This window comes from Dipodomys spectabilis, unplaced genomic scaffold (genome assembly GCF_019054845.1).
Source record: "Dipodomys spectabilis isolate Male_0828 unplaced genomic scaffold, ASM1905484v1 ptg000085l, whole genome shotgun sequence".
Classification (NCBI taxonomy): Eukaryota; Metazoa; Chordata; class Mammalia; order Rodentia; family Heteromyidae; genus Dipodomys; species Dipodomys spectabilis.
Genome location: NW_024870762.1, coordinates 6,216,210 through 6,243,654, shown reverse-complemented (window position 1 = coordinate 6,243,654; position 27,445 = coordinate 6,216,210). Strand labels below are relative to the sequence as shown.

The window sequence follows — 27,445 nt, the reverse complement described above, 5'->3', positions numbered from 1 at the left end:
ACTGGCACTCAGAGTCTCCCCGGATTCTGGGCCTGGGCTCATGGCGCCCAGATCCGTCCTGCGGCTGCTGTCGTGGGTGCTGGTGCTGACCGGGACCTGGGCGGGTGAGTCTGGGGCCCGTGGGCAACACGAGTCCGCAGGGTAGAGCGAGGGGTGGCGGTGGGGTGAGGCGCCGTCGGGGGGCAGGGCCCGGGCAGCCGCGTCCCCGTCCCCTCCGCCTGACCCGTCCTCGGTGCCCTCGCTGGGCGCCGCCGGGGTCATTCGCACCCCCTTTGCGTCTCCCGCGTGCCGAACCCCTTCTCCGCTCCCGCCGCGCTCCCGGCTCTCACCCGCGCCCGCCCGCAGGCCCCCACTCCCTGCGGTATTTCCACACCGCGGTGTCCCGGCCCGGCCTCGGGGAGCCCCGCTACATCGCCGTCGGCTACGTGGACGACGCGCAGTTCGTGCGCTTCGACAGCGACGCCGCGAACCCCAGGATGGAGCCGCGGGCGCCGTGGGTGGAGCGGGAGCCGCCCGAGTACTGGGAGCGGGAGACGCGGATCCAAAAGGACAACGCACAGACGAACCGAGTGGACCTGCAGACGCTGCTCGGCTACTACAACCAGAGCGCGGACGGTGAGCGACGCCGCCGGGTCGGAGGTCACGACCCCTCCCCGCCTCCCGCTGACCAGCCCGAGCCCCCGGGGTCTCAGGACTGAGGTTCAGCCCAGGCTGCGGGCGCTGCGGGGGGACCGGCACCCCGGGAAAGAGCCGCGGGGTGGGGCCGGTGTCCTCTCCGTGTAGGCCAAAGTCCCCGCGGGGCGCGGGCTGACCGTGGGGGCGGGGCAGCTTCTCACACCATCCAGAGCATGTATGGCTGCGACGTGAGCGCAGATGGCCGTCTCCTCCGCGGGCACCGTCAGCTCGCCTACGATGGCCAGGACTACATCGCCCTGAACGAGGACTTGAGCTCCTGGACCGCGGCCGACATGGCGGCTCAGATCACCAGGCGCAAGTGGGAGGAGGCCGGTGATGCGGAGCACTGGAGGGCCTACCTGGAGCACAGGTGCGTGGAGGGGCTGTGCAGATACCTGGAGCGCGGCAAGGAGACGCTGCAGCGCACAGGTACCAGGGCCCGGGGACCCCTCCATCTCCTGTGAAAGTCCCCCTCCACTCTCACAGCCAGAGAGGAAAAGGGACCCAGCCCACCACACCCCTTCCCCTGCCCAGACGACCATGAGCCCCTGCCTTTCACATGCTGTGTCACACAGTGGCTCTGGAATCCACCTTGACCTCACCACAGTGAAAGACACTCTTTCTCTCTCTCTCTCTCTCTCTCTCTCTCTCTCTCTCTCTCTCTCTCTTCCCATCTTCCTCTCTTCCCCTCCCTCCCTCCCTCCACATGGAGGTGAAGACTGTCCTGAAACAAGTGTGGCCCCTTCCACTCTGGCAGTGGCCCTGGGCAGCACCAGGAGGCTCTCAGCATTTGTCCTCAACCAGGACCCCCTGTGGCTAGAAGTCTCATCCACGTTTCTGGAGAAAGTCTCTCTTCTCTCCACCCAGGACAGAGCAAAGTAACTCTTGAGAGATCAGGGGCTTCTGGCCATGGTGGTGTCAACTGAGTCTAGGACTCTGTAAGGTTTAGGAGATGATTCCAGAAGTTTACTTCCAGCCTGGATCATCCACCCCTGCCCCCACTCACTGTGCTGTGTATCCTCAGCATGCTCAAGTGACCTGCACGGTGGTCCATGGGAGGCAAGGAGATGCATCTGAATTTATGGGTTCTTCTCAGATCCCCCAAAGGCACACATCACCCTCCACCCCACCTCTGAACATAAGATGACCCTGAGGTGCTGGGCGCTGGGCTTCTACCCTGCGGAGATCACCCTGACCTGGCTGCGGGATGGAGAGGAGCAGACCCAGGAAATGGAGCTGGTGGAGACCAGGCCTGCAGGAGATGGAAGCTTCCAGAAGTGGGCAGCCGTGGTGGTGCCTTCTGGGGAGGAGCAGAGATACACATGCCATGTGCAGCATGAGGGGCTGCCTGAGCCCCTCAGCCTGACATGGGGTAAGCAGGGCTGAGGGCACAGAGCACAGCTGTGCTCAGAGACAGCAGGAGGCATGTGCAGCTCTCAGCAGGTAAGGACTGAGAGCTGGGCTCACAGTGCTCATCCTCCTTTCCCTTCTCTTCCCAGAGCCGCCTGCTTGGCCCACCATTCCCCAGACTGGCATTGTCATTGGCATGGTCATCTTTGCAGTTCTGGTTATTGTAGCTGTGGTGTTTTTTGTGCTGTGGAGGAAGAGGACTGGAGGTAGGAAGGTGGAGGTCTGAGTTCCTGGACCATTTGTGGGTTTCAGGCCCCAGGCAGAAGTGTGAGCTGCACTCCTAATGGGAAGTTGCAGCACACTCAGGGCCTTCCCCAGCCTGACAGCTCCTCTTCTGTAAATCACCTGCAAAACGAAGGACACAAAATTCCCCCTCCTGAGGGTGGTGATGGGAACTGATTGCAGCACTCAGGCCCACAGGGACTCAGCTGCCCACTGAGCTCACACTCCAGGAGGTCCTGGGGTCTCTCTTCCCAAGGGTTGGACTCCTCTGTCCTGATGCTTCCTTGGTTCTATGTTTACATTTCTGGAAACTTCCCACGAGTTCAAGGCTGGGGGTTCATCCAGGTCCTCATGGCACTGCTTGTGTGCTGCCTCTCACATGGTGTTTCTCCTACAGGTGACAAGAGAGAAGGCTATGATAAGGCTGCAAGTGAGTGCCATGGGGGAGGAGGTGACCTTTGTTGTGGTGCAGACAGGACCTGTGGGAGCTCATGCACCCCGGAATTCCTCCAGTGACCCCTGTGTTCTCTAACCAGCTCCTCTCTTCTACCACAGGAGACGACAGTGACCAGGGTTCTGATGCTTCCCTCAGAGCTGAAAAAGGTGACAACCTGGAGACCCTAGATGGGGGCAGGGCTGAGGCCCAGGGAAGGCTGTGTTGTAGTTGCAGGGTCTATGCATTGGGTGTTAGTGGCCTGCTCAGAGTGTGTCGCTAACAGTGACTGATCTGCATTGTTGTGCTTGTTCTTTTCTCCTGCAGCGTGACACAGCTGCTTTGTGTGGCTCTGAGAGGCACAGCATTTGTTCCTGCCTCTCCTCCTCCCTCCTGGGACATCATGAGCTCCTGACTTCTCTTCCTGTGCCTGGGTTCTGACCGTGTGCAGGCTTCTGTGTGCTGTCAGCATCCTGTGAGGAACTGAGGAGCCAGCCCAGCCCTGAGCACCAGGACCCTCCCCACACTGACCTGGGTCTCTTTCCCCTCCAGCTGCTGCTCCAGCAGAGGCGGGGCCAGGGCTTCCCCATCCCTGACTTCACTTTCCCTTGCTCTGAGCTGCAGCTGCTGCTTCCCCACTGATAAAGAGAATGTGGATGTGGGTCTGTGTTTCAAATTGTTGTCATGAAATAAGTTTGAGGGCTGGGAAGGTAGCTCAGTGGTAGAGCACTTGCCTTGCATGCATGAAGCCCTGGGTTCCATTGCTCAACACCACATTAGCAGAAAAAAAAAAGTGGAAGTGGCACTGTGGCTCAAGTGGTAGAGCGCTAGCCTTGAGCTGAAGAGCTGAGGGACACAGCCCAGGCCCAGAGTTCAGGCCCCACGACTGGATCAAGAAAAAAGGTTGAATAAATCAATGAATGATTTCCAAAACGAGAAATAGAAAATAAAACATGATTATATTCCAGAATCATGTTTGCTGAGCTGAGTGTGGTGGGCCAAGTCATGGGTAGGCTGTGAGCAGCCAAGTGTGGACAGGGTTGCCTGTTTAGTAGAGCTCAGTCCATCCTGGACAGTTATGTATTCAGTCCTCACCTGGGTTGTCTTCCCTGCTCCTCAGTTGTGTTATTTTCCTAGAATCTTCTCCATGAGAACCTATGATCAGAGACTTTACAGTTTCAAAGGGCTTTTTTTTTGCCCAGGACACAGCACAGACTGTGCAGGTGAGACTAGGCTCAGGCCTGAGTCCTCTACTAAGGCACCATCAGTTCTTCTCCATACTTATGTCCCTTCTTGTCATCCTGCATGAGCTGGTGTCTTGTTGGCCCTCTGGGTGTCCCTGTGACAGCAGCACGGGGTGTGTTCCTGTCACTGCCTCCCAAAGCACCAGGCAGCCTTGCACAGGGTGTGTGTGGTGAGGAGAAAGGCAATGTGAGGCAGCTTGCTTTCCTTCTAGCACTGCTGCCTCCAGTGTGGCTCTGTGCTGTCCCCAGTGCCCTCAAGGGAGCCCCCTGTGGGAGGAGCAGAGAGGAGGGATGTCAGGTTTCTCCTGTGAGCTCCCTTCCTGATCCTCTGCCTCTTCTCTGCCCACCTTCCCTCCACCTGCCCTCAGCTCTGGTTAGCCCCAGCTCTGCTCCCACCCAAATTCCTGGATTGAAGAGCAGAGTCAGGAAGGGATTATGATCGCCATCTTGATTGGCTAAGAGGACCTGGAAGTGGAGTTCATATCCATGTGTGTGTCAGGGCTTTTCAAGGAGAATGGGTCACGAGGGCTCTGACCTAGAGAGTGGTGTCATCCACTGATGGATTCAAAACCTGCAGAGAGTTCTGGGAGTTGGTGGACTGTGGAAGATGGGACCCCACTGTGGGGTTCCTTGAGGGCTGTGTTTTTCTCTGGGCCCTGACTGTTACTGCCCTGCTCTGCTTCCTGTTGCCAGGAGAGGCGCTGTGCTTCTGCTCTGCCCCGCCCTTCCTGCCAGGTGGACTCAGTCCTTTCAAACCCTGACCAAAACACTTCCTTCTTCTCAACTTCATTCTCAGAAACAAATTAAGACGGGAATCTCCTGCCAGACAATAGGGCTGTTGCTCTGATTACTTAACAGTGTGGTTCTTAAGACTTTGGAGTTGGTTTGCAGATTGAATTTGGAATCCCTCAGAAAGTCAAAGGAGGTCAGAACTGGCATCCTGTGGAGCATGTGTGCTATTAGAAGGGGCAGGTGGCAGGGTCTCTAACAGAGCAAGGAAGGGCCGTTTCATGCAGGAGGAGGCAGTGCTAATGGAGAGATGATATGGTGTGCTTCTGGGTGTGGGTGTGGGGACAGATCTACCTGTGGGACTGGTGTTCATCATGACCTGGGAGGGAATTTTTGAGACTTGTGACAAAATTTCCCAAGAGGATATCTAGAGAAAGTGTTGGTAACGTAAAGATCCTCTTGTGCAAAGTCCCTGGGGTTTGATCTTACCTGTGTTCTGTGGACTGCCAGATATCTGGGATTTGCTGAGTTGCATCTTTGAGAAGAGGTCTGAAGAAAAGATTCTCACTTGAGGGATTTCTGTATGCTTCCAGTCCTGGATCTTGAACTCATGGCTGTGTGCTTCCCCTAAGCTTGTTCTAGGTAAGGGCTAGTGTGCCACTTGAGCCACGGTTCAATTCCTACTTTTGGAAAAGGAGAATCCCAGAGAATTTTCTGTCAGTGCTGGTTTCAAACCATGATTCTGAGACTTCAGCCTCCTGAGTAGGTAGGAGTATAGGCAGGATCTACACTACTGACTTTGATAGTGATTTTCTTTGTCACTTGTTGGGCTGGAACTCCGGGCTTAAGCACTGTCCCTGAGCTTTTTCACCCAAAGCTAGTGCTAGAGCACTTTGAGCCACAATTGCACTTTTGGCATAACTCACCAACCCTCAACTGACATTTTCTTTCCGAGTTCTGGGACTTGAACTCAGGGCCTGTCCCTGAGATGCTTTGTCCAAGGCTAGTACTCCACTCCTTGAGCCACAGGGCAACTTCCAGCTTTTTCTATGTGGTAGGAGGAATCAAATCCAGGGCTGCATGCATGTTAGCAAGCATTCTACAATTAAGCCACATTTCAAATCTCTGACATTTTTCTAAGTGGAAGGAGATGTTTAATGAAAATGAACACAGAAGATAAACACAAATGTCCCAGAGCATAGTTTTAATCTATTCAGGCCTGTAGTTTCCAAATATGACCACATGATGGCGATATAACTCCAGCTTTTTGTTGTAGGTGTTTGTTATCAATTTAGAACTATGTAAGTGCTGAAGCCTGGCTCCTGTGGATCATGCCCAGTATCCTAGCTACTCAGCAGGCTGAGATCTGAGAATCACCATTCAAAACCAGTCCAAGAAGAAAAGTCCACGAGACACATCTCGAAGGAACTATAAGAAAATCCAAGTACTGCTGTTTCTCAAAGTGATAGAACATTAACCTAAGCAAAAGAGCTCAGGGTTGGTCCCCAGACCATGAGTTCAAGCTTCAGAACAGATGGGGAAAAAAAACCCAAAGCAAACAAAAAACCTACAATAGTTCTGAGGCAGAAAGATGTCAGCTTTGGTACTTGAAAACCTTTGGATAAATACAGCCCTTTCAAGGCATAGGTATCCATTGCTTTGTATATGGCTGGCATTATGCTCAGTTTTTCTCATCAATTGAAATTTGTGCAATTTTGGGCAGTCTGTGGCCCTTATACCAATTTGGAGGTATAAGGTTGTATTGTGCTTCCCCAGAAAATTCCCACAGGAAATAACAAATAGATGAGACCCCTTTTCAGTAAGTGGGTTTGGATCCCAGTCTGGTCGACTCCAGTTCATACTCTCAATAGGTGCAGTAGCCCCGTGGGTGGTAAAATCATTATTTAAAGCCTTTTATTTGGGGGGTAGTCCAGTCGTGGGCCTGAACTCTGGGCCTGGGCGCTGTCCCTCAGCTCTTCAGCTCAAGGCTAGCACTCTACCACTTGAGCCACAGCGCCACTTCTGGCTTTTTTTTCCTCCTTATGTGGTGCTAAGGAATCGAACAAACCCAGGGCATCATGCATTCAAGGCAAGCTCTCTACCACTAGCCACCTTCCCAGCCCTCAAAGCTTTTCTTGACATCTAATTTATTGATAAGGACTAAAACATTCAGGTCTGAGCTAAGTGCTGGTGGCTCACATCACTAATTCTAGTTACCTAGGAGGCTGAGATCTGAAGATTGTGGTTTGGAATTAGCCCAGTAAGGAAGTCCTGAAGACCTCTATCCCCAGTTAACTCCCAAAAAGCTGGAAGTGTTGGGGAGGCGAGAGCGGGGGCCATGGGCGTCTAAAGTCAGCGGGAACCGACCTGCCAGCTCAGTGGAGAAAGCAGTGGCCATAGTGAAAATGAAGCTGGCATCTGCCCAGCAACTTCACTGCAAAGCTGGTAACCAGGGCTGTGCGGGAGCCGCGACGCTAGAGGGCGTCACCAGCCCTCTGAAGGCCGGGCAGGGGAGGGGCGCTGTTTCTGGAGCTGGAACTCAGGTGTCCAGCTTGCTAGGCTGTTGCTCTCCCCGTTGACACTCACATGGAGCCCTATTATATCTTCGTGTAATTGCTGAGCAAGAGTCTCTTCAACTTTTCTGGTCAGGCTGGTCTCAAACCTTGATACCTCTGCACTCAGCCTCCTGAGTGGTTAGCTTTATAATCATGACAATCAGCCAGGGGCTCACAGCTGTCATCCTAGGCACTCAGGAGGTTCAGATCTGAGGTTTGTGATTCAAAGCCAGCTCTGAAAAGAAAAGCTATGAGACTCTGATCTCCAATAAAGTACTAGAAAAGGCTGAAGTGGACGGTGGTGTAAGTGTAGACTGCTAGCCTAGCCTTGGGCCAAAGAAGCTCAGGGACAGTGCCAAGGCCCTCAGTTCAAGCCCCAGGAAGGAGAAAATATATAGTAATGCAAATAAAATAGTACAATTTATGCTATATTAATACAATTTAAGTGAAATATAATATGATTTATTTTTATAATACTGTGAATTAGTTAATGCTGATGGATTAAAAAGGTTTTATGTGAAGCATATCTTACTGAGATTACTAAGAAAAATATGCACCAGCTAGGCACTGCTGGCTCACACTTGGAATCCTAGCTACTGAGGAGGCTGAGATGTGAGGATCATAGTTCAAAGCCAGCCTGGGCAGCAAAATCTGAGAGATTTCATCTTCAAGTAACCAGTAAAAAGGCTGGGGTCGACTTGTGGCTCTAGTAGTAGAGTGCCAGTTAGGCAAGCAAGCTCAGTTTGTAAGAAGCCCTAGGTTCAAGACAGATGGAGAGAGAGAGAGGAGGGAGAGATAAAGACACTGACAGAGTCACAGAGAAAGATAAGTAAAAGATCTCCTCTTACCTCCTGTTTTAGGGAAATGTGTCAGCCTTTGCTGCCTTGAGTAGACATCATGCTGTGAGATGTCAGTATGGAAGCAGGAGCAGCATTACTTAGCTGGCTCTGGGCCTGGCAGAACTTTCACCCAGACTCAGGGCAGATCCTGAAGCAGTGTGGGCCAGCAGGTGTGATGGCACATGCCTGTAATCCCAGCACTGGGGATATGCAAATTATCCAAACCACCAGATTCAATTGCTGAGACTCTAATCCTTAACCCTACTCGCCTCATGGCCAAAGAGCACCCAACTAGAGGTTCATTAAACCTGACAGCTACAGAGGATTCACACAGGCTCATTCAAACCGGTTCCTTGCCCTTCTCTTCCTTTTTTTTTTTTTTTTTTGATGTCTGGAGGTTGTCCTGGAATTGAACTGAGGGTCTGGACGCTGTCTCTGAGTTTTTGTACTCAAGGCTAGCGCTCTATCGTTTTGAGCCACAGCACCACTTCTCTTCCTAAAAACCCACCCATTCCAAGCAGCTCAACAGTTTTAACTCTGCCCATTCATGAACATAGGAGGTCTTTCTCATCAACTCCTTTTGTTTCATGGTAGAGGTCTTTATTCTTCTTGGTTAGGTTTATTGGTAGGTATTTTAATATAAAAAAGAGTTGGGGGCTGTGAATGTTGCTTAGTGGTAGAGTACTTTGCTTAGTGGTAGAGTACTTGCCTAGCATGCATGAAGCTTTGGTACAACACAGTACCACATACACAGAAAAAGCCAGAAGTGTCACTGTGGCTGAAGTAGTAGAGTGCTAGCCTTGAGAAAAAGAAGAAGAAAGAAGGAGAGGAGGAGGAGGAAAAGGAGGAGGAGGAGGAGGACGAGTAGGACGAGGAGGAGGAGGAAGCAGGAGCAGTAGCTCAACGACAGAGCCCAAGCCCTGAATTCAAACCTCAGGTATGAAAAAAAAAAGTCAGGGGCCAGTGGCTCACTCCTGTATTCTAGGTACTCAGGAGGCAAGGTCTGAGGATCATGGTTTAAGGCCAGCCAGGGCACGAAAGTCCCTGAGTCTCTATTCTCCAATTAAGCACCAGAAAACCAGAAATGAACTGTGGCTCAAGTCTTAGAGTGCTTGCCTTGAGCTGAAGAGCTCAGAGACAGTGCTCAGGCCCACAGTTCAAGCACCACAACTAACCAAGAAAAAAACAAAAAGACTTCAGTTCTCCAGATTCAAGACCAAGGCCACAATCTCTGTAATCCTGAAGATGGGGCAGGATGGCTGAGATGGGCTGAGCTGCTGTTGTCTTCACATCCACAACTTGTGTTTCATCAGCAATCATCTCTCTCAAGACTGCAGGAAACGTGAGGACAGGACACTGTGCCTTCAGGAGCAAAGTCATTGGGTTTGACATGATACATCAGTGTTCTCCGAGCTACAAAAAATAAAAGGAAAAAGAAAACAAAAAATAAATAAAAGGAAATTCTCCCATTACAAACTGACAAACGTTAAACACTGTCACTGGCATGAACCAAGGAGTGGAGAAAGAGATCCCGGCTTAATACAAATGCCTTCATTCCCAGTCATCCACAGCTACTTTTGTGACTGCATACAGAGAATGAATTAGCTAAGATACAGCATAATACTTAGTAGGGCCTTTGCTCTGCCTCTGCGTCCCCTCCACTGTGGACAGGGGATTCAGCAGCTGCTGCAGGCTGAGATGCATGCCATGGAGAAGGTGTCCAAGATCCACAAACTAAAGAACCAAAGGGTGAGGCAGGCCAGAGGGAAGCCCAGGCTGAAATGGCACAGCACGGCCTGCAGAGGGAGATAGAGTTCAAGGCCAAGGAAGCTGGGCACTGGGATCCCATGGCAGCTGCAGCAGTGAGGAGGAGACCAAGGAGAAGATGAGCATCCTCTAGAATGACTTCCGGCAGAACAGGGAGGAAGTTCTAGAAACCCTCTTGGCCTTTGTGTGTGACATCCAATCAGAAATCTACAAGCACTGTCACATCCATGGATAGGACAGGAGAAGCTCCTTCTATGGATGGTGTGTAGACGCCCTCCCCTCTGTTCTGGGAGACATTCCATCATTTCTGGACGCTGTTGTAGGTCCCTGAACTTTTTGCAGAGTATTCAGTCTAGGTCCTTTGAATAAATTTGGTATTTGTTCAAAGGGCCATCTATTTACCTCTAATTTTCAGGAATTTAATGAGTGTATATTGTCTGTTTTCAGCTCAAGGAATGTATTAGTGTCACCTTTTTCTTTTCTTTTTTTTTATGTTTATTGTGAAAATACTTTACAGAGGGGTTACAATTACTTGGGGTAGATTTTCTTAGATTTTAATAGGATCAAACAAAAAAGTATAATCCTATGAAGAAAGAAGGGATCAAGCAATGTTTTCCCTCACACTTTCTAAATGGTCAGGGGCTTTTTCTATACAAAAGTAGTAAGTGGTGATTTGTAACTGGTACAAAGCAGCAGCCAGCCTTAAAGAGTCTATTCTGGGTAAGTGTTAGAGCAATGAATACTAATGTACTTATTTGGGCTACTATTAGTTTACCTTAATCAAAATGACTAGATGGGGCTGGGAAGGTGGCTCAGTGGTAGAGTGCTTGCCTGGCATGCATGAGGCCCTGGGTTCGATTCCTCAGCACCACATAAGCAGAAAAAGCTGGAAGTGGTACTGTGGCTCAAGTGGTAGAGCACTAGCCTTGAGCTAAAGAGCTGAGGGACAGTGCCCAGGCCCAGAGTTCAGGCACCATGACCGGCAAAAAAAAAAAAAAAAAAAGACTAGATGCTAGGACTTAAGAACTTATTATATATTACTAAATCATTTAAGAGTAAAACCTATGTCATATGTTTAAAAAAATACTTGATAGGGCTGAGAATGTGGCTTAGTGGTAGAGTGCTTGCCTAGCTAGCATGGGTGAAGCCCTGGATTTAATTCCTCAGTACCATCTAGGCAGAAAAAGCTAGACATGCTGCTGTGGCTCAATTGGTAGAGTGCTACCCTTGAGCAAAACACACTCAGGGACAGTGCTCAGGCGCTGAGTTCCAGCCCCCAATACTGGCTACACCACACACACACACACACACACACACACACACACACACACACATTTTGTAGACTTTAGGACAAGTGTCCTTAGTACATCACAAAATATATATTGAAACCGAGTCCCAATGGGTCATGCAGGAATTCTAGTTACTCAGGAGGTTGAGATCTGAGGATTGTGGCTCCAAGTCAACTAGGGCAGTAAAACCCATGAGATTCTTATCTCTAATTAACCACAAAAAGCTCCAAGTGTAGCTGTGATTCAAGTGGTAGGGTGCTAGCCCTAAAATAAAAAATAAGGCCGGGTGCTGGTGGCTCATGCCTGTAATCCTAGCCACTCTGGAGGCGGAGATCTGAGGATCACGGTTTAAAGCCAGCTCAGGCTGAAAAGACAGTGAGACCCTTATCTCCATTAAAGCACTAGAAAATGGAAAGTGGCACTGTGGCTCAAGTGGTAGAGCTCTTGCCTTGAGCTGAAGAGCACAGGGACAGCCCCCAAGCCCAGAATTCAAGCCCCATGACTGACAAAAATATAAAAATAAAAATAAAGCTCTGAGACAGCACACAAAATCTTAGTTCAAGCACTAGGATCAATGCCAAGATAGATAGATAGCTCCTCAAAAGCAAGACTTGTCAGTAGAATATGGGCCTGGTCTTGAACTTAAACTCAGGACCTGGGATCTGTCCCTGAGGTTTTTTTCTCTTAAAGCTTGTGAAGTTAGGAGGTTGGGGCTAAGCAATATGCTTGAAGCAATAGGCCTTGTCCTTACAGCCATCTTGGTGCCTTGCTGGGCACAGGGGGCTTCCCACACAGCCCTGAAACACTCTAGAGGTGATAGAGGACATTCTTGGGATTACACAGGTGTCCTGAGTTGCTAAACTCCAGGAAAGTCTTCCTTCCCTTAGATAATTGTCTTTGATTCTTTTTAACACCTTTATTGGGTTTCAGTGTCTTCATCTGGTTATCTTTGCTTCTGTACACTACTTTTGTTAGGATAAATTCCTCACAACTTATGTGGATTTGTTCTACATAAGCTTTGTGGTAGCTGTATTTGCAGCTGCTGGTCTTTGAGAAAGAGTCTATCAGCAGTCTACCTGCTCTCCAAGAAAGACTCCTAATTGGGCCTCTTAAGTGGTGGCTTCTGTGTTTCTTGACCTGAGTTCCCGTACACTAGTACTCTACTACTTAAGCTACAGCACCACTTCTGACTTTTTGGTAGTTAATTGAAGATACCAGTCTCACAGACTAGTAGTCCTTAGACTCACTGGGATTTCCTGAGTCACTAATAATTCCAGGCATGAGCCATTAGCAACAAGTACAAAGAGATATTTTCTTTCTATTTTTTATTTTTTGTTGGTCGAGGGGCTTGAACACAGGGCCTGAGAACTGTCCTTGAGATCTTTTGCTCAAGGCTAATGCTCTACCACTCTGAGCCATAGTACTACTTCCGGTTTTCTGGCAGAGAAATGGGGATAGGAATCTAACAGACTTTCTTGCATGGCTGGCTTTGAACCTTTAGCCTCAGATTTAAGTCAGTTGGTGGATAAAACTACCCGAACCGGCTAATTAGACATTTTAAACATAATTAGTCTACAGCTACAAATTGATACTCTTGATAGCATTTACCTTTTGAGAGAGTCTCCCAGTCTCCAAAGGATAAAAGCAAAGAGTAGAGTCAGATAACACATGCACAGAAGCCCACATTGTAAAGGGTATAAAGATTTGCAGCACAGTGAGAAGACGACTTTGGTTCCTTTACACTGCATACAAATGGTTTGAAATCAGTGGGGTATCTCTGTGTCCACTGTCTGGCTATCCTGTCATATTCTGCTCTGTTGCTCAAATACTGAGTGGCTGTGCTTCCAACCACATGATCTGCAAGGTTGTAGTGTGTCAGAAGGGAACAAGATGCAGCTAACCCTGTATATGTGTGTAAGGATGTTGGGTCTGAGCGCTCCCTGGCTCTTGACTGCTGTTGCAGTGGTAGATTCTGGTGTGGAAAGTAACCTTTGGTGGTTTAAGCAGATAATCTGATGAAAAAACAAACAAACATCAGCTTCTAATGCAGAACCTGGTGGATCAATATAGCTGATTCACTCATAAATGTCATCTCCTTTTGGGTCAGCAATGCAGTTAGCATGAGGAGCAAGGGTCATTTGGGCTAGATCCTTCTCACTTCTCTGTGCTGTCTTTTCTTCTAACAAGCTTTCCTCTGACCCTTATGATTTTCCTGTCTTGCTGGAATTCTCTTGCCAGACACAAGGACCAAGGCCAACTCATCTACTCTATGCATTGGACTGGAGTAGGGATGAAGTATGTCTTTTCCTGATTTGAATGCCCTGAAAGGTAAAAGATATTGGTACTGTGGTGTACACATTGCTATTTTGTCGGGAGCCAAAGGTTGAGTCTCTCAACATGATAGGCTTGACTATCTCACTGGAACATCTTGAGGCTGAGTTTACAGAATCTGACCCTCATCCTACCCTAAGCAAACATCCTGCAACTGCTAAAGACCACCCTTTCCCCCTGCCCTAAGCAAACATCCTGCAGCTGCTACGGCCCATGAAAAAGCTTCCTTAACGGCCAATGAAAAAGCTTCCTTATTCCAAGCATATAAATACACCTGTGTGAAAAATAAAAATTGGCAGCTTGATCAGAATCCCTGTCTTGCTGTCATTCTTCATGTCTCTTGCTCCTTCATTCCTTCTCGCTTAGGTTCACCGCCCTCGTTGACATCCTGCGGGTCGGGACAAACTGGCACCCAACGTGGGGCACGAGCCTCTGACTAAGGAAGGAACACTGTCCTCCGGGAAAACTTGGCCAAGTACAGTCCAAGATCGCCTCGACAGACCCCGCCGAGAGACAGATCCAGGAGGAGAGTGGGGACGGCCCATGGTGAGTGACCCACCATGGGACAAGCAATGTCGTCACATGATCTATTTCTGTCAGACCTCAAGGAGGCCTTCAAGACACGGGGAACGCGGGTTAAGAAAAGGGATTTACAATTATTTTTCTCATCATAGAGGACTTGTGTCCTTGGCTCACCTTTGAAGGAATCATAGATGCAAAAAGATGGCAAAGAGTATGAGATTGTTTAAAAGATTATTATGAAACCTTTGGTCCGGAAAAGGTTCCTGCTACCACCTTTTCCTATTGGAATTTGATTAATGACATTTTAAAATGTTCTCTATTTGATAGTGGAATTTTAAAACTTGTAAAAACGGGAGAGGAGGTTCTCCAACATGCCTCTCGGCCCCCCGCGGCTTGCCCATCGGTTGTATTAAATATGCCTTCTGGTCAATTTACTGAAAATCCTGTTCAAAAATCTAAAACCTCCCTAAAATAGCTTGAAACTCCCTCTCAAAAGGTAGATGAACATTTTTATCCTGTACTCCAGGCTGCCCGTTCCCCTCAGGATAATTTAAGTCCTGAGGAGGAGGCCACCCTGGAAGAGGAGGCGGCCCAATATTGTCAGCCTGATTGGCCCCCCTTACTCAGTCACCCTCTACCTCAGACTAAACCCTCTACCCCAAATATTCCGCATCCCTCCTATGCGCCCCCTTCCTTTTGTGGCCGGCCCTTCAAGGGCCCACTGCCCCTCCAGATGTTTTTTCTCTCCCCCCTTTACATAACCTGGCCCCTTTATGCGAACACCTTCAACATAGGCGAGAACACCTTCAACTTTTAAAAGAACTGCGGTCCCTTGATTATGAACTCCACACACTGGCCTTGGCAGATACGCCAAAACCGCCTGATAAAATTAAGGTTAGATCACGCCATCAATCAGTTCTCGCCTTTCCAGTAACTCAGAACCAGACAGATAGGACCTCAGAGGGTGAGGAGGACGAATCAGAAGAGGAGGAAAAGGAGGATGAGGAACAGGATACTGGGGATGAAGAGGAACAACCCGCCCAGGGAAAAGGCCAACAAGAGTGTAAGAGCCTTACCCTCCGGTTTGTTGAAAAGCTTAAAAATGCATGTGCCCAATATGGCCCGACTGCCCCTTATACGTTAGCCTTGTTAGAGAACCAAAGTGCGCGCTGGCTCACCCCTAATGTTTGGAAGTTCCTGGCCCGCACCACTCTTAGTGGGGGTGATTTTGTTTTATGGAATGCAGACTTTAAGGAACAATGTAGAGCGACCGCGCAAAAAAATTTGGCTAAAACATCTTCAAAAACCTGGACCTATACTAAACTTTTGGGTAATGCGCCCTTTGATACCAATGCTAAACAGGCGCACTTTCCTACCGGACTTTTGGCACAAATTCAAAATGCTGGCCTTTATGCTTGGAAGCTTCTCCCTCAAAAGGGATCAGCTACTACTTCCCTGGCAAAAGTTAGACAGGGGCCAGATGAACCCTACAGTGACTTTGTCTCACGGCTTAACTTGGCTGTAGAAAGGCCTCTTGGGCCGAGTGAAAGTGAAAGTGCCTTTGTTAAACATCTTGCCTTTGAAAATGCTAACCCGACATGTCAAGATGTCCTCCGGCCACATAAAAACAAGGGTGACCTCTCTGAATTCGTCAGGCTTTGTGCTGGAGTAGGGACCGCTCATGCCATGGGGCTCGCCATAGGTGCTGCCTTTACCAAGGCATTTCAAAGTTCAGTCCCCGGCTCTTGTACTTGTTTTAATTGTAAACAACCTGGCCATTCTGCACGCGAATGTCCCATCGGCAAACAAAGTGAAGGGGCAGTGCCCTCCAAAGCTACAGGTAGACCACTCCCTGCCACTGTTTGTCCCAAATGTGGTAAGAGCTGTCATTGGGCCAACAAATGTAGATCCAAAACAAATGCCCTTGGACAACCCATTCTCTCTCGTTTTTCGGGCTGGCCCCGACTATCCCCAAGACAAGCCCAGGGGCAATAGGGTTTGTCCCCTCCCAAACTCCCGGTCCTACACAAGCCCCCCACCTCTCTCCACGATTGCCTCCCTCCAGCGGGCAACCCCAGGCAGTGCAGGACTGGACCTCTGTGCCGCCACCGACACAGTACTAGACTCTGTGCAAGGACCTCAAATAATACCCACTGGGACCCTGGGACCCCCTCCACCTCATATGTGTGCCCTTATTCTTGGAAGAGCCTCTGCTACCTTATAAGGTGTCCAAGTTTTTCCTGGTATTATTGATAATGATTATACAGGTGAAATAAAAATTTTGGCCACGGCCATTAATGGGATTGCAGCTATTCCAGCTGGAACTAGGCTTGCACAATTGGTACTGCTCCCATTAAATTCAGGGGGTTCTTCCACTGCTCAGACCACACCATAAGGAACTGCTTCTTTGGGGTCTTCTGATGCGTATTGGGTTCAGCCTATCACTCAAAAAAGACCCACCCTCACCCTGCGAATTGAAGGAAAGGAGTTTCAGGGAATTTTGGACACTGGTGCGGATGCCACAGTTATTTCCCAAAAATATTGACCGCCAAGATGGCCCCTTACCTCGTTCCTAACTGACCTTAAAGGCATAGGGCAGTCAAAAAACCCTTTGGTCAGCTCCAGGGATCTTAATTGGACTGACAAAGAGGGCAATAGGGGAACTGTTACTCCTTTTGTTGTTCCTGACCTGTTAACCTATGGGGCCGGGATATCTTGACCCAGATGGAAGTTATTCTTGCTAGTCCCAATTCTGTGGTTATGCATCAAATGCTCCGTATGGATCTTGTCCCTGGTATGGGTCTTAGAAAATCAGGACAAGGAACCGTTGAGCCCATCCAAGCTACCCAAAAAACAGATAAACATGGGCTTGGGTATTCGGATTTTTAGTATTGGCCCCCAGGTGGCTGCCAGAACGCTTGATAAAACAGGTTAATGGCTTACCACAACCCAGGGGAAACCTTCCCCCTGAGGATGATTCCTTTTCTCTTACAGATGCAGCTAGAACTCCAGACGTGGACCCTCCTGTTTGAAATGTTTCTTTTAAAGGGGTTTTGTATATGGTGGCCTTGGCCCTCCAGCTACAAAAAATCTCATGACCACTCTTTTTGGTGTCCCCTGTGAATGCAAAGGGGGATTATTTTCGCCCCTCCCCCCCCCCCCCCCCCCGTACCTGGAGCCAAACGGTTGACTGTGGAAACAAAGTGGCTTACCTTCGCGCAACAGTACAGACCAACATTGGAGGATTGCTTTAAATAGGCTTGTAACTTTTATTAAACAACAGATTGATCTCTTGGCTTCTAAGCCCATACAGGTTCATCACCATCACCTTGATATGGCAGACCAAGGCATTGAGATCTAGGATTTACCCCAGGCTTTAATTAGTGTTTTGCCATGAGCTTGTTCCAGTGGGAACCCCCCCTTTTTTTTCTTATTTAGAAAACCCTTCTCCTTATTCATAACTCCTGACCATTCAACAGTCAAGACCTATTGCCATAAGGGATAGGTTCGCCCCTCCTCCTATAGGCCCCTCCGCTTGGGGGAAGATGCACCTATGGGAGGAAGAAAAAATGCTCAAATCAAGGATGCACGTAAGACTGCAGGGGGATGGATCCGCGAGATCCCAAAACCCAAGACCCCTGAGTGGCAAGCTCTGGTGCATGACGGTTGGCATGCATACCCATAAGCCGTCTCCTCAAAAAACATGCCAAGGCCTGTAAAATTCCCCTCCCTGAGTGAGGACGCTCGCTCAGGAGCGGAGAAAAACCCTGGGCCCTTAGAAGAACAGAGCCTCTGTCACCCCCTTAAAAAGAGCAGCCAACAATTAATAGTCAATTTTCTAAATAAGAAAGGGGGAGATGTCGGGAGCCAAAGGTTGAGTCTCTCAACATGATAGGCTTGACTATCTCACTGGAACATCTTGAGGCTGAGTTTACAGAATCCGACCCTCATCCTGCCCTAAGCAAACATCCTGCAACTGCTAAAGACCACCCTTTCCCCCTGCCCTAAGCAAACATCCTGCAGCTGCTACGGCCCATGAAAAAGCTTCCTTAACGGCCAATGAAAAAGCTTCTTTATTCCAAGCATATAAATACCCCTGTGTGAAAAATAAAAATTGGCAGCTTGATCAGAATCCCTGTCTTGCTGTCATTCTTCATGTCTCTTGCTCCTTAATTCCTTCTCGCTTAGGTTCACCGCCCTCGTTGACATCCTGCGGGTCGGGACACTATTTCTGAGATCTCTTCTTTTTTTGGGGGGGGAGGGGAGGAAATCTGGTGGTGGGGCCTGAACTCTGGGCCTGGGCACTGTCCCTCAGCTCTTCAGCTCAAGGCTAGTGCTCTACCACTTGAGCCACAGCATCACTTCTGGCTTTTTTCTTTTTGCATATGTGGTGCTGAAGAATCGAACCCAGGGCCTCAGGCATGCAAGGCAAGAGCTCTACCATTGAGCCACCTTCCTAGCCCCTGAGATCTCTTCTTGTGTGTCACTTGCCTTGCATCCAACAAGTTTGTCAGAAAAGGGCTTAAGGTTTGAATGAGCAATGACATTGAGAAACAACAGGTTTAATTAAAAGCAAACCTCAGAGGAACTTAGCCCTGGCTAAGTGACTTGCAGCTGCTAGCTGCAAGTTTTCATGGAGATAAGCAGGTTTATGTGTGTATGTGTGTGTGTGTGTGTGTGTGTGTGTGTGCATGCAGCTGATGAAGAGGGGGGGCTGCTGCTGCTTGGCTATGTATGTGTCTGTAAACAGACAGGAAACTGGAATCAATTGGTGACAAGTGACAATTGCTTAGTGGGTTTAGGACAGTGAGGCCTGGTGGCAAAGCTGTTCCTTGTTCCCATCACTGAAGAAGCCTACTCACCGAGAAGCACTCTCCCATGCCATGGACCCAACTTACTTTTTCACACTCCATATTAGATGGCAGAAGTTTTGGAAACAACCCAGATGCCCCACTCCTGAGGAGTGGATCCAAAAATTGGGGTACCTATATACAATGGTATATTATGAAGCCATTTCAAAGGACAAAATAATGGAATTTTCAAGGACATGGATGGAACAAGAGCAAATTATTTTCAGTGAGGGAAGCCAAGAACAAAACACAAAGGCCACTGGTCTAGTGGAGGGCTTCAACTTCGCATCCCTCAACAGCTGTCTTTTTCCTTCCGTTCTGAGAAAATAACATGGAATCAGCTGAGTGATGGTGGCTCACACCTGTAATCCTCAGGAGGCTGAAATCTGAGGATTGTGGTTTGAAGCCATCCTGGGCAGACAAATCTGAGAGACTTGTCTCCAATTTCCCATTAAAGTCAGAAGCAAGGCTGTACTACTTGTAGCTCCTCAAGAGGCCAAGATCTGAGGATTGAAGCTGTGGTAACTCAGTTTTCCCTTTCTTGTTGACCCCCACTTGTAGTCCCAACTCTAGCCTCCATTACAGATTGCTGCTGTCTGCTTGGCCCTGACCACAGCTGAACAATATCCCAGCCCCTAATGCTCTTGGATTTCTGTAAACCACACCTGCGTGGGGTTCTGACCTACAAAGCCCTGTTCCACTAGAGGGCGATGCTGCTCTTAATCCTCCCAAGACAAGGCATGTGGGTCCGGCCAAAAAAACTCCTTCATCAGCTTCAACCATGCAAAGGAGGAGGAGAAAAATAGTTGGAAACAGTGACTTTGAAAATCTTTCCAAAGCAGTGTGGACAGATAATAAAGACCAAATTGCAGGGCTGAAATTTCTTCAGTAAATGGGAAGTATACACTGAATAAAACTCGGCATGGAAAATACTGTTAAGAAAGGCTAATATTTGTTATTCAGTAAACATTTTTGAACATCAATGATGGGCCAGGTATTATTATAAGTACTTAGATTATCACAAGTGAACAAAACAGACAAAAAATTTCTTCCCAGCTGGGTGCCAATGGCTCAGGTCTGTAATCCTAGCTACTCAGGATGCTGAGATCTGAGGATCACGGTTCAAAGCCAGCCTGGACAGGAAAGTCCGTGAGACTCTTATCTCCACTTCCAGAAAACTACAAGTGGCACTATTGCTTAAGTGGTACAGCACTGGCCTTGTGCTGAAGAGCTGAGGGACAGCACCCAGGCCCAGAGTTCAGGCCCCACGACTAACCCCCACACACACACACACACACTCAAAAAAAAAAATTATACTTCTTGTAGATCAAACAGTTTTATGGAAAAGCAGAAGACAAACATGAAAACATTATTGAGAGGTTTTTGGTTCTGAGTACTAGAAACTGAATCAAGCTAGCTTAAGGGAAAGGGATTCTCAACACAAAGGGTGAGTGGCTGTGTTGGGGATACCTCCCAGAGATGGTTGCAGGAACAGTTTGGTGTATGAGCAGCTTCCTAGAACCCAGCCCTGGCAAAGATGAGGCAGTGTGAGCTGTGGAATCTCCTGTCTATTACAGAACTTACATCTTTCCAGTTCTACTTTTTTCCTTATGAAGAAGAGATTTTCTTTGCACGTAAGCTCTTCAGATTTTAGAGTGGTATATCTCAAAATATCACAGTACCAACTAGACACTGTGGGCTCACACCTATAATCAGACTGAAGTCTGAGGATCAAGATTTGAAGCTAGGGGGCTGGGAAGTTGTCTCAGTGGTAGAGCGCTTGCCTTGCATGCATGAGGCCCTGGGTTCGATTCCTCAGCACCACATAAGCAAAAAGAAAAAAGCCGGAAGTGGCCCTGTGGCTCAAATGGTAGAGCGCTAGCCTTGAGCTGAAGAGCTGAGGGACAGCGCCCAGGCCCAGAGTTCAGGCCCCACGACCGGACCACAAAAAAAAAAAAAAAAAAGATTTGAAGCTGGGTACTGGGAAGGTGGCTCCCTGGTAGAGCAATTGCCTTGCATGCTTGAGTCCCTGGGTTCGATTCCTCAGCAACATATAAGCAGGAGAAAAAAAGCTGGAAGTGGCGCTGGGGCTCAAGTGGTAGAGTGCTAGCCTTGAGCTGAAGAGCTGAAGGACAGCGCCCAGGCTCAGAGTTCGGGCCCCATGACAGGACCCAAAAAATAATTTTTTTAATTAAAAAAAATATTTGAAGCCAGCCCTGGCAGACAAATCTGAGAGACTCTTATCTACAATTAACCAACAAAAACGTGGAACTGGATGTTTGGCTCAAGTGGTAGAGTACCAGCTGTGAGTGAAAAAGCCAAGTGGATTTTGTCCATGTTGGCACCATTACAAAATTCAGAGCCAATCAGAATAGGAAAACCATGATATTCTAGACTGCAAATTAATCAGCAAAATAGTCAAAAGTGCAGCTCTGTCTCAATTGGCAGAGTGGTAGCCTTCAGCAAAATAGCTAAGAGACAGCACCCAGGGCCTGAAACTAGCAGCAACACACAAAACCACACAAGACTAATAAACAATTCTTTCTGTTAACTTGCAAAAACTTATTAGAATTATAAACAATTGAAGATTATATTGTTATGTTAAAGGTGAGCGCACAGCGGTTACAGTTTCAGAAGTCAGGTGAACAGAACATTTCCTTTTGGACAATGTCAGCCCTTCCCTTGCCTTCCCAGTTTTTCCCTTCTGGCATCACCCACTAGTTGTATAGTTTATTTTTCACATGCACATCTAGTGCATAGCACTGCTGCATTTGTTCACCCTCTGTCCTCCATTTCTGTCAAGTCATGTATTTATTTATCTTTGCTGGTCATTGGACCAGGCATGGTCCATGACCTTCTTTTGCTCAAGGCTAGTGCTCTCTCTAACATTTGAGCCACAGCATCACTTCTGGTTTTTTGAGTAGTTCATTAGAGATAAGAGGGCTGGGAATGTGGCTTACTGGTATGCTTGCCTAGCATGCATGAAGCCCTGGGTTGGATTTGGATTCCTCAGTACCACATACACAGAAAAAGCAAGAGTGCTGCTGTGGCTCAAGTGGTAAAATGCTAGCCTAGAGCAAAAGACACTCAGGTTCAGTGCCCAGGCCCTGAGTCTAAGCCCCAGGACTGGCAAAAAAAAAGGAAAAAGAAAAGTATCTCCCAGTTTCCTGACCCAACTGACTGCCAATTGGGATTCTGAGATCTCTGACCCCTGAGTAACTAGGATTAAAATCATGTGCCACTAGGAGCAGGAAAAGTCAAGCTTTTTGTTTGTTTGTTCCAGTCTTGGGGCTTGATGAACTCAGGGTCTGGGCTCTGTCCCTGAACATCTTTTTGTTCAAGGTTAGCATTGTACTTCTTGAGCCATAGTGCTACTTCTGGCTTTTTCTTTTTATGTGGAATGAAGGAATTGAACCCAGGGCTTCATGCATGCTAGGCAAGCACTCTCCCACTAAGCCACATTCCTAGCCCCAAGTCAAGTACTTTGAAGGCCTGTTGTTGTTTTGGTCAAAGGGGATTGAGTTCAGACCTGGGTGCTGTCCCTGAGCATTTATACTCAAAACTAGCAATTCATCATCTAGAATCCCAGTACCACTTCCCAGTTTCTGGTAGTTAATTGGAGGTAAGAGTCTCAAGGACCTTGCTGCCCTGGCTGGCTTTGAACCTCTATCCTCGTATCTTTGCTTCAAAAGTAGAGAGGCTTACAGGGCATGAGCCATCAGCTTTAAAGACTGTTTTATGGGCTGGGAGGTGGCTCAGTGGTAGATCGTTTGCCTTGCATGCAGGAGGTCCTGGGTTTGATTCCTCAGCACCACATATGAAGAAAAAGCTGGAAGTGGTGCTGTGGCTCAAGTGGTAGAGTGATAACTTGACTTGAGCTAAAGAAGCTCAGGGGACATGCCCAGGCCCAGAGTTCAGGCCTACGACCGGACCCACCCCCCCACCCCAGCAAAAAAAAAAAAAAGAAAAAAATAAAGACTCTCATATCTAGAAGTGATTTTTTTTTTTAGCCAGTCTTGGGCCTAGAATGCTAGGCAAGCATTCTACCACTACACCATATTCCCAGCCCTAACAGTGAATAGTAACAGAACCCATATGATACAAATACCTTTGGGGTCGACATGAATGTGTGAGTGTGCATAGATCATAGAAGCAAAGTCTCTGAGGACCTCTGACTTCGCCCTCAGGCCAAACCCAGAAGAGGCTAGGATAGAGTGCTGGTGCAGGAGGACAGGGATCAGGACAAAGCTCAGGTGTCCTGGCCTAGATCTCAGCTTCTCAGAAACAGAGCTGCTCTGGGTGGGAAAGCTCAGCCGATTCTGCCCGGACACTGATGACGCGACCACAGTTCTCGCGACTATTGGCTGTCGGGTTCTAGAGAAGCCAATCAGTGTCACTGGGGTTCCCGGTTCTAAAGTCCCCCGCGAAGCTATGAGCACTCAGATTCTCCCCGGATTCTGGGGCTGGGCTGATGGCGCACGGATCCGTCCTGCGGCTGCTGTCGTGGGTGCTGGCGCTGACCGGGACCTGGGCGGGTGAGTCTGGGACCCGTGGGCAACACGAGTCCGCAGGGTAGAGCGAGGGGTGGCGGTGGGGTGAGGCGCCGTCGGGGGGCAGGGCCCGGGCAGCCGCGTCCCCGTCCCCTCCGCCTGACCCGTCCTCGGTGCCCTCGCTGGGCGCCGCCGGGGTCATTCGGACCCCCTTTGCGTCTCCCGCGTGCCGAACCCCTTCTCCGCTCCCGCCGCGCTCCCGGCTCTCACCCGCGCCCGCCCGCAGGCCCCCACTCCCTGCGGTATTTCGACACCGCCGTGTCCCGGCCCGGCCTCGGGGAGCCCCGCTACATCGCCGTCGGCTACGTAGACGACGCGCAGTTCGTGCGCTTCGACAGCGACGCCGCGAACCCCAGGATGGAGCCGCGGGCGCCGTGGGTGGAGCGGGAGCCGCCCGAGTACTGGGAGCAGGTGACGCGGATCAGCAAGGACAGCGCACAGATTTACCAAGTGTGGCTGCAGACGCTGCTCGGCTACTACAACCAGAGCGCGGACGGTGAGCGACGCCGCCGGGTCGGAGGTCACGACCCCTCCCCGCCTCCCGCTGGCCAGCCCGAGCCCCCGGGGTCTCAGGACTGAGGTTCAGCCCAGGCTGCGGGCGCTGCGGGGAACCGGCACCCCGGGAAAGAGCCGCGGGGTGGGGCCGGTGTCCTCTCCGTGTAGGCCAAAGTCCCCGCGGGGCGCGGGCTGACCGTGGGGGCGGGGCAGCTTCTCACACCTTACAGAGAATGTATGGCTGCGACTTGAGCGCAAACAGCCATCTCCTCCGCGGGTACTATCAGCTCGCCTACGATGGCCAGGACTACATCGCCCTGAACGAGGACTTGAGCTCCTGGACTGCGGCCGACATTGCGGCTCAGATCACCAGGCGCAAGTGGGAGGAGGCCGGTGTGGCAGAGGGCTGGAGGGCCTACCTGGAGCACACGTGCGTGGAGTGGCTGCGCAGATACCTGGAGCGCGGCAAGGAGACGCTGCAGCGCACAGGTACCAGGGCCCGGGGACTCCTCCATCTCCTGTGGAAGTCCCCCTCCACTCCCACAGCCAGAGAGGAAAAGGGACCCAGCCCACCACACCCCTTCCCCTGCCCAGACAACCATGAACCCCTGCCTTTCACATGCTGTGTCACACAGTGGCTCTGGAATCCACCTTGACCTCACGACAGTGAAACACACACACTATCTCTCTCTCTCTCCATCTTCCTCTCTTTCCTCTCCTCATCTCTCCATGCATGGAGGGGAAGACTGTCCCTGAAACAAGTGTGCAGCTGGCCCTTCCACTCCGGCAGTGGCCCTTGGAAGCACTAGGAGGCTCTCAGCATTTGTCCTCAACCAGGGCCCCATGCGGCTAGAAGTCTCTTCCACGTTTTTGAAGAAAGTCTCTCTTATCTCCACCCAGGACAGAGAAAAGTAACTCTTGAGAGATCAGGGGCTTCTGGCCATGGAGATCTCAACTGAGTCTAGGACTCTGCAAGGCTTAGGAGATGATTCCAGAAGCCTAGTTCCAGCCTGGATCATCCATCCCTGCCCCCACTCACTGTGCTGCGTATCCTCAGCATGGTCAACTGACCTGCACGGTGGTCCATGGGAGACAAGGAGATGCATCTGAATTTCTGGGTTCTTCTCAGATCCCCCAAAGGCACACATCACCCTCCACCCCACCTCTGAACATAAGATGACCCTGAGGTGCTGGGCGCTGGGCTTCTACCCTGCGGAGATCACCCTGACCTGGCTGCGGGATGGAGAGGAGCAGACCCAGGAAATGGAGCTGGTGGAGACCAGGCCTGCAGGAGATGGAAGCTTCCAGAAGTGGGCAGCTGTGGTGGTGCCTTCTGGGGAGGAGCAGAGATACACATGCCATGTGCAGCATGAGGGGCTGCCTGAGCCCCTCAGCCTGACATGGGGTAAGCAGGGCTGAGGGCACAGAGCACAGCTGTGCTCAGAGACAGCAGGAGGCATGTGCAGCTCTCAGCAGGTAAGGACTGAGAGCTGGGTTCACAGTGCTCATCCTCCTTTCCCTTCTCTTCCCAGAGCCGCCTGCTCAGCCCACCATTCACAACACTGGAATTGTCATTGGTGTGGGCATCTTTCTGGTTATTGTAGCTTTGGTGGTTTTTGTGCTGTGGAGGAAGAGGACTAGAGGTAGGAAAGTGGAGGTCTGAGTTCCTGGGCCACTTGTGGGTTTCAGGCCCCAGGCAGAAGTGTGAGCTGCACTCCTAATGGAAGTTGCAGCACACTCAGGGCCTTCCCCAGCCTGACAGCTCCTCTTCTGTAAATCACCTGCAAAACGAAGGACACAAAATTCCCCCTCCTGAGGGTGGTGATGGGAACTGATTGCAGCACTCAGGCCCACAGGGACTCAGCTGCCCACTGAGCTCACACTCCAGGAGGTCCTGGGGTCTCTCTTCCCAACTGTTGCACTCCTCTCTCCTGATGCTTCCTTGGTTCTATGGTCACATTTCTAGAAACTTCCCTGGATTCATCCAGGCCCTCATGGCACTGCTTGTGTCCTGCCTCTCACATGGTGTTTCTCCCTATAGGTGACAAGAGAGAAGGCTATGATAAGGCTGCAAGTGAGTGCCATGGGGGAGGAGGTGACCTTTGTTGTGGTGCAGACAGGACCTGTGGGAGCTCATGCACCCCGGAATTCCTCCAGTGACGCCTGTGTTCTCTAACCAGTTCCTCTCTTCCACCACAGGAGACGACAGTGACCAGGGTTCTGATGCTTCCCTCAGAGCTGAAAAAGGTGACAACCTGCAGACCCTAGATGGGGGGCAGGGCTGAGGCCCAGGGAAGGCTGTGTTGTAGTTGCAGGGTCTATGCATTGGGTGTTAGTGGCCTGCTCAGAGTGTGTCGCTAACAGTGACTGATCTGCATTGTTGTGCTTGTGCTTTTCTCCTGCAGTGTGACACAGCTGCTTTGTGTGGTCTGAGAGGCACAGCATTTGTTCCTGCCTCTCCTCCTCCCTCCTGGGACATCATGAGCTCCTGACTTCTCTTCCTGTACCTGGGTTCTGACTGTGTCCAGGCTTCTGTGTGCTGTCAGCCTCCTGTGAGGAACTGAGGAGCCAGCCCAGCCCTGAGCACCAGGACCCTCCCCACACTGACCTGGGTCTCTTTCCCCTCCAGCTGCTGCTCCAGCAGAGGCGGGGCCAGGGCTTCCCCATCCCTGACTTCACTTTCCCTTGCTCTGAGCTGCAGCTGCTGCTTCCCCACTGATAAAGAGAATGTGGATGTGGGTCTGTGTTTCAAATCGTTGTCGTGGAAAAAGGTTGAATAAATCAACGAATGATTCCCAAAATTGAGAAAGAAAATCAAACATGATTAAATTCCAGAATCATCATGTTTGCTGAGCTGTGTTGTGGGCAGGGCCAGGGTTAGGCTGAGAACAGGCAGGTGTGGATAGGAGCTCAGTGCATTCTGGACTGTCATGTATTCAGTCCTCACCTGGGTTGTCTTCCCTGCTCCTCAGTTGTGTTGTTTTTCTAGAACCTTCTCCATGAGCACCTATGATCAGAGGAGCTTTTCCTTTGTCTAGGCCACAGCACAGACTGTGTAGGTGAGACTAGGCTCAGGCCTGAGTCCTCTACTAAGGCACCATCAGTTCTTCTCCATACTTATGTCCCTTCTTGTAATCCTGCATGAGCTGGTGTCTTGTTGGCCTTCTGGGTGTCCCTGTGACAGCAGCAGGGGGTGTGTTCCTGTCACTGCCTCCCAAAGCACCAGGCAGCCTTGCACAGGGTGTGTGTGGTGAGGAGAAAGGCAATGTGAGGCAGCTTGCTTTCCTTCTAGCACTGCTGCCTCCAGTGTGGTTCTGTGCTGTCCCCAGTGCCCTCAAGGGAGCCCCCTGTGGGAAGAGCAGAGAGGAGGGATGTCAGGTTTCTCCTGCGAGCTCCCTTCCTGATCCTCTGCAACTTCTCTGCCCACCTTCCCTCCACCTGCCCTCAGCTCTGGTTAGTCCCAGCTCTGCTCCCACCCACATTTCTGGATTGAAGAGCAGAGTCAGGAAGGGATTATGGTACCATCTTGATTGG

At 50.1% G+C, this 27,445-nt stretch overlaps 2 protein-coding genes and 1 pseudogene across 5 annotated transcripts; all 3 read left to right on the top strand.

The window, feature by feature from the left end:
- On the top strand, positions 1-26,650 carry LOC122111320 (saoe class I histocompatibility antigen, A alpha chain-like). Of its 3 annotated transcripts, none has more exons than XM_042684100.1 (8): positions 2-104; positions 346-615; positions 829-1,104; positions 1,772-2,047; positions 2,175-2,291; positions 2,705-2,737; positions 2,863-2,910; positions 26,317-26,650. In XM_042684100.1, the coding sequence occupies exons 1-8, from the start codon at positions 41-43 to the stop codon at positions 26,319-26,321; spliced, it is 1,089 nt and encodes a 362-aa protein (XP_042540034.1). In that variant the 5' UTR covers positions 2-40; the 3' UTR covers positions 26,322-26,650. The 3 variants fall into 3 exon arrangements, with proteins under 3 accessions (XP_042540036.1, XP_042540034.1, XP_042540035.1); XM_042684101.1 differs by lacking the exon at positions 26,317-26,650 and adding an exon at positions 3,068-3,402; XM_042684102.1 differs by lacking the exon at positions 2,175-2,291 and having other exon boundaries at positions 1-104.
- LOC122111133 lies at positions 8,166-10,140 on the top strand (annotated as a pseudogene).
- LOC122111324 (saoe class I histocompatibility antigen, A alpha chain-like) lies at positions 23,338-26,650 on the top strand. 2 transcript variants are annotated; one of them, XM_042684108.1, is made up of 8 exons: positions 23,338-23,401; positions 23,643-23,912; positions 24,125-24,400; positions 25,041-25,316; positions 25,444-25,554; positions 25,953-25,985; positions 26,111-26,158; positions 26,317-26,650. In XM_042684108.1, exons 1-8 carry the CDS (start codon positions 23,338-23,340, stop codon positions 26,319-26,321), a joined length of 1,083 nt encoding a protein of 360 aa, XP_042540042.1. In that variant the 3' UTR covers positions 26,322-26,650. The 2 variants fall into 2 exon arrangements, with proteins under 2 accessions (XP_042540042.1, XP_042540043.1); XM_042684109.1 differs by lacking the exon at positions 25,444-25,554.
- Positions 26,651-27,445: the final 795 nt, after the last annotated feature.

Excerpts from the sequence above, each read along its gene's own strand:
- LOC122111320 (XM_042684100.1), top strand. The coding sequence starts at position 41 with ATGGCGCCCAGATCCGTCCTGCGGCTGCTGTCGTGGGTGCTGGTGCTG. Across the intron at positions 2,292-2,704 it reads GTGGAGGAAGAGGACTGGAG|GTGACAAGAGAGAAGGCTAT; the intron begins GTAGGAAGGTGG and ends TTTCTCCTACAG. Across the intron at positions 2,738-2,862 it reads AGGCTATGATAAGGCTGCAA|GAGACGACAGTGACCAGGGT; the intron begins GTGAGTGCCATG and ends CTTCTACCACAG.
- LOC122111324 (XM_042684108.1), top strand. The coding sequence starts at position 23,338 with ATGGCGCACGGATCCGTCCTGCGGCTGCTGTCGTGGGTGCTGGCGCTG. Across the intron at positions 23,402-23,642 it reads GCTGACCGGGACCTGGGCGG|GCCCCCACTCCCTGCGGTAT; the intron begins GTGAGTCTGGGA and ends GCCCGCCCGCAG. Across the intron at positions 23,913-24,124 it reads CTACAACCAGAGCGCGGACG|CTTCTCACACCTTACAGAGA; the intron begins GTGAGCGACGCC and ends GGGGCGGGGCAG.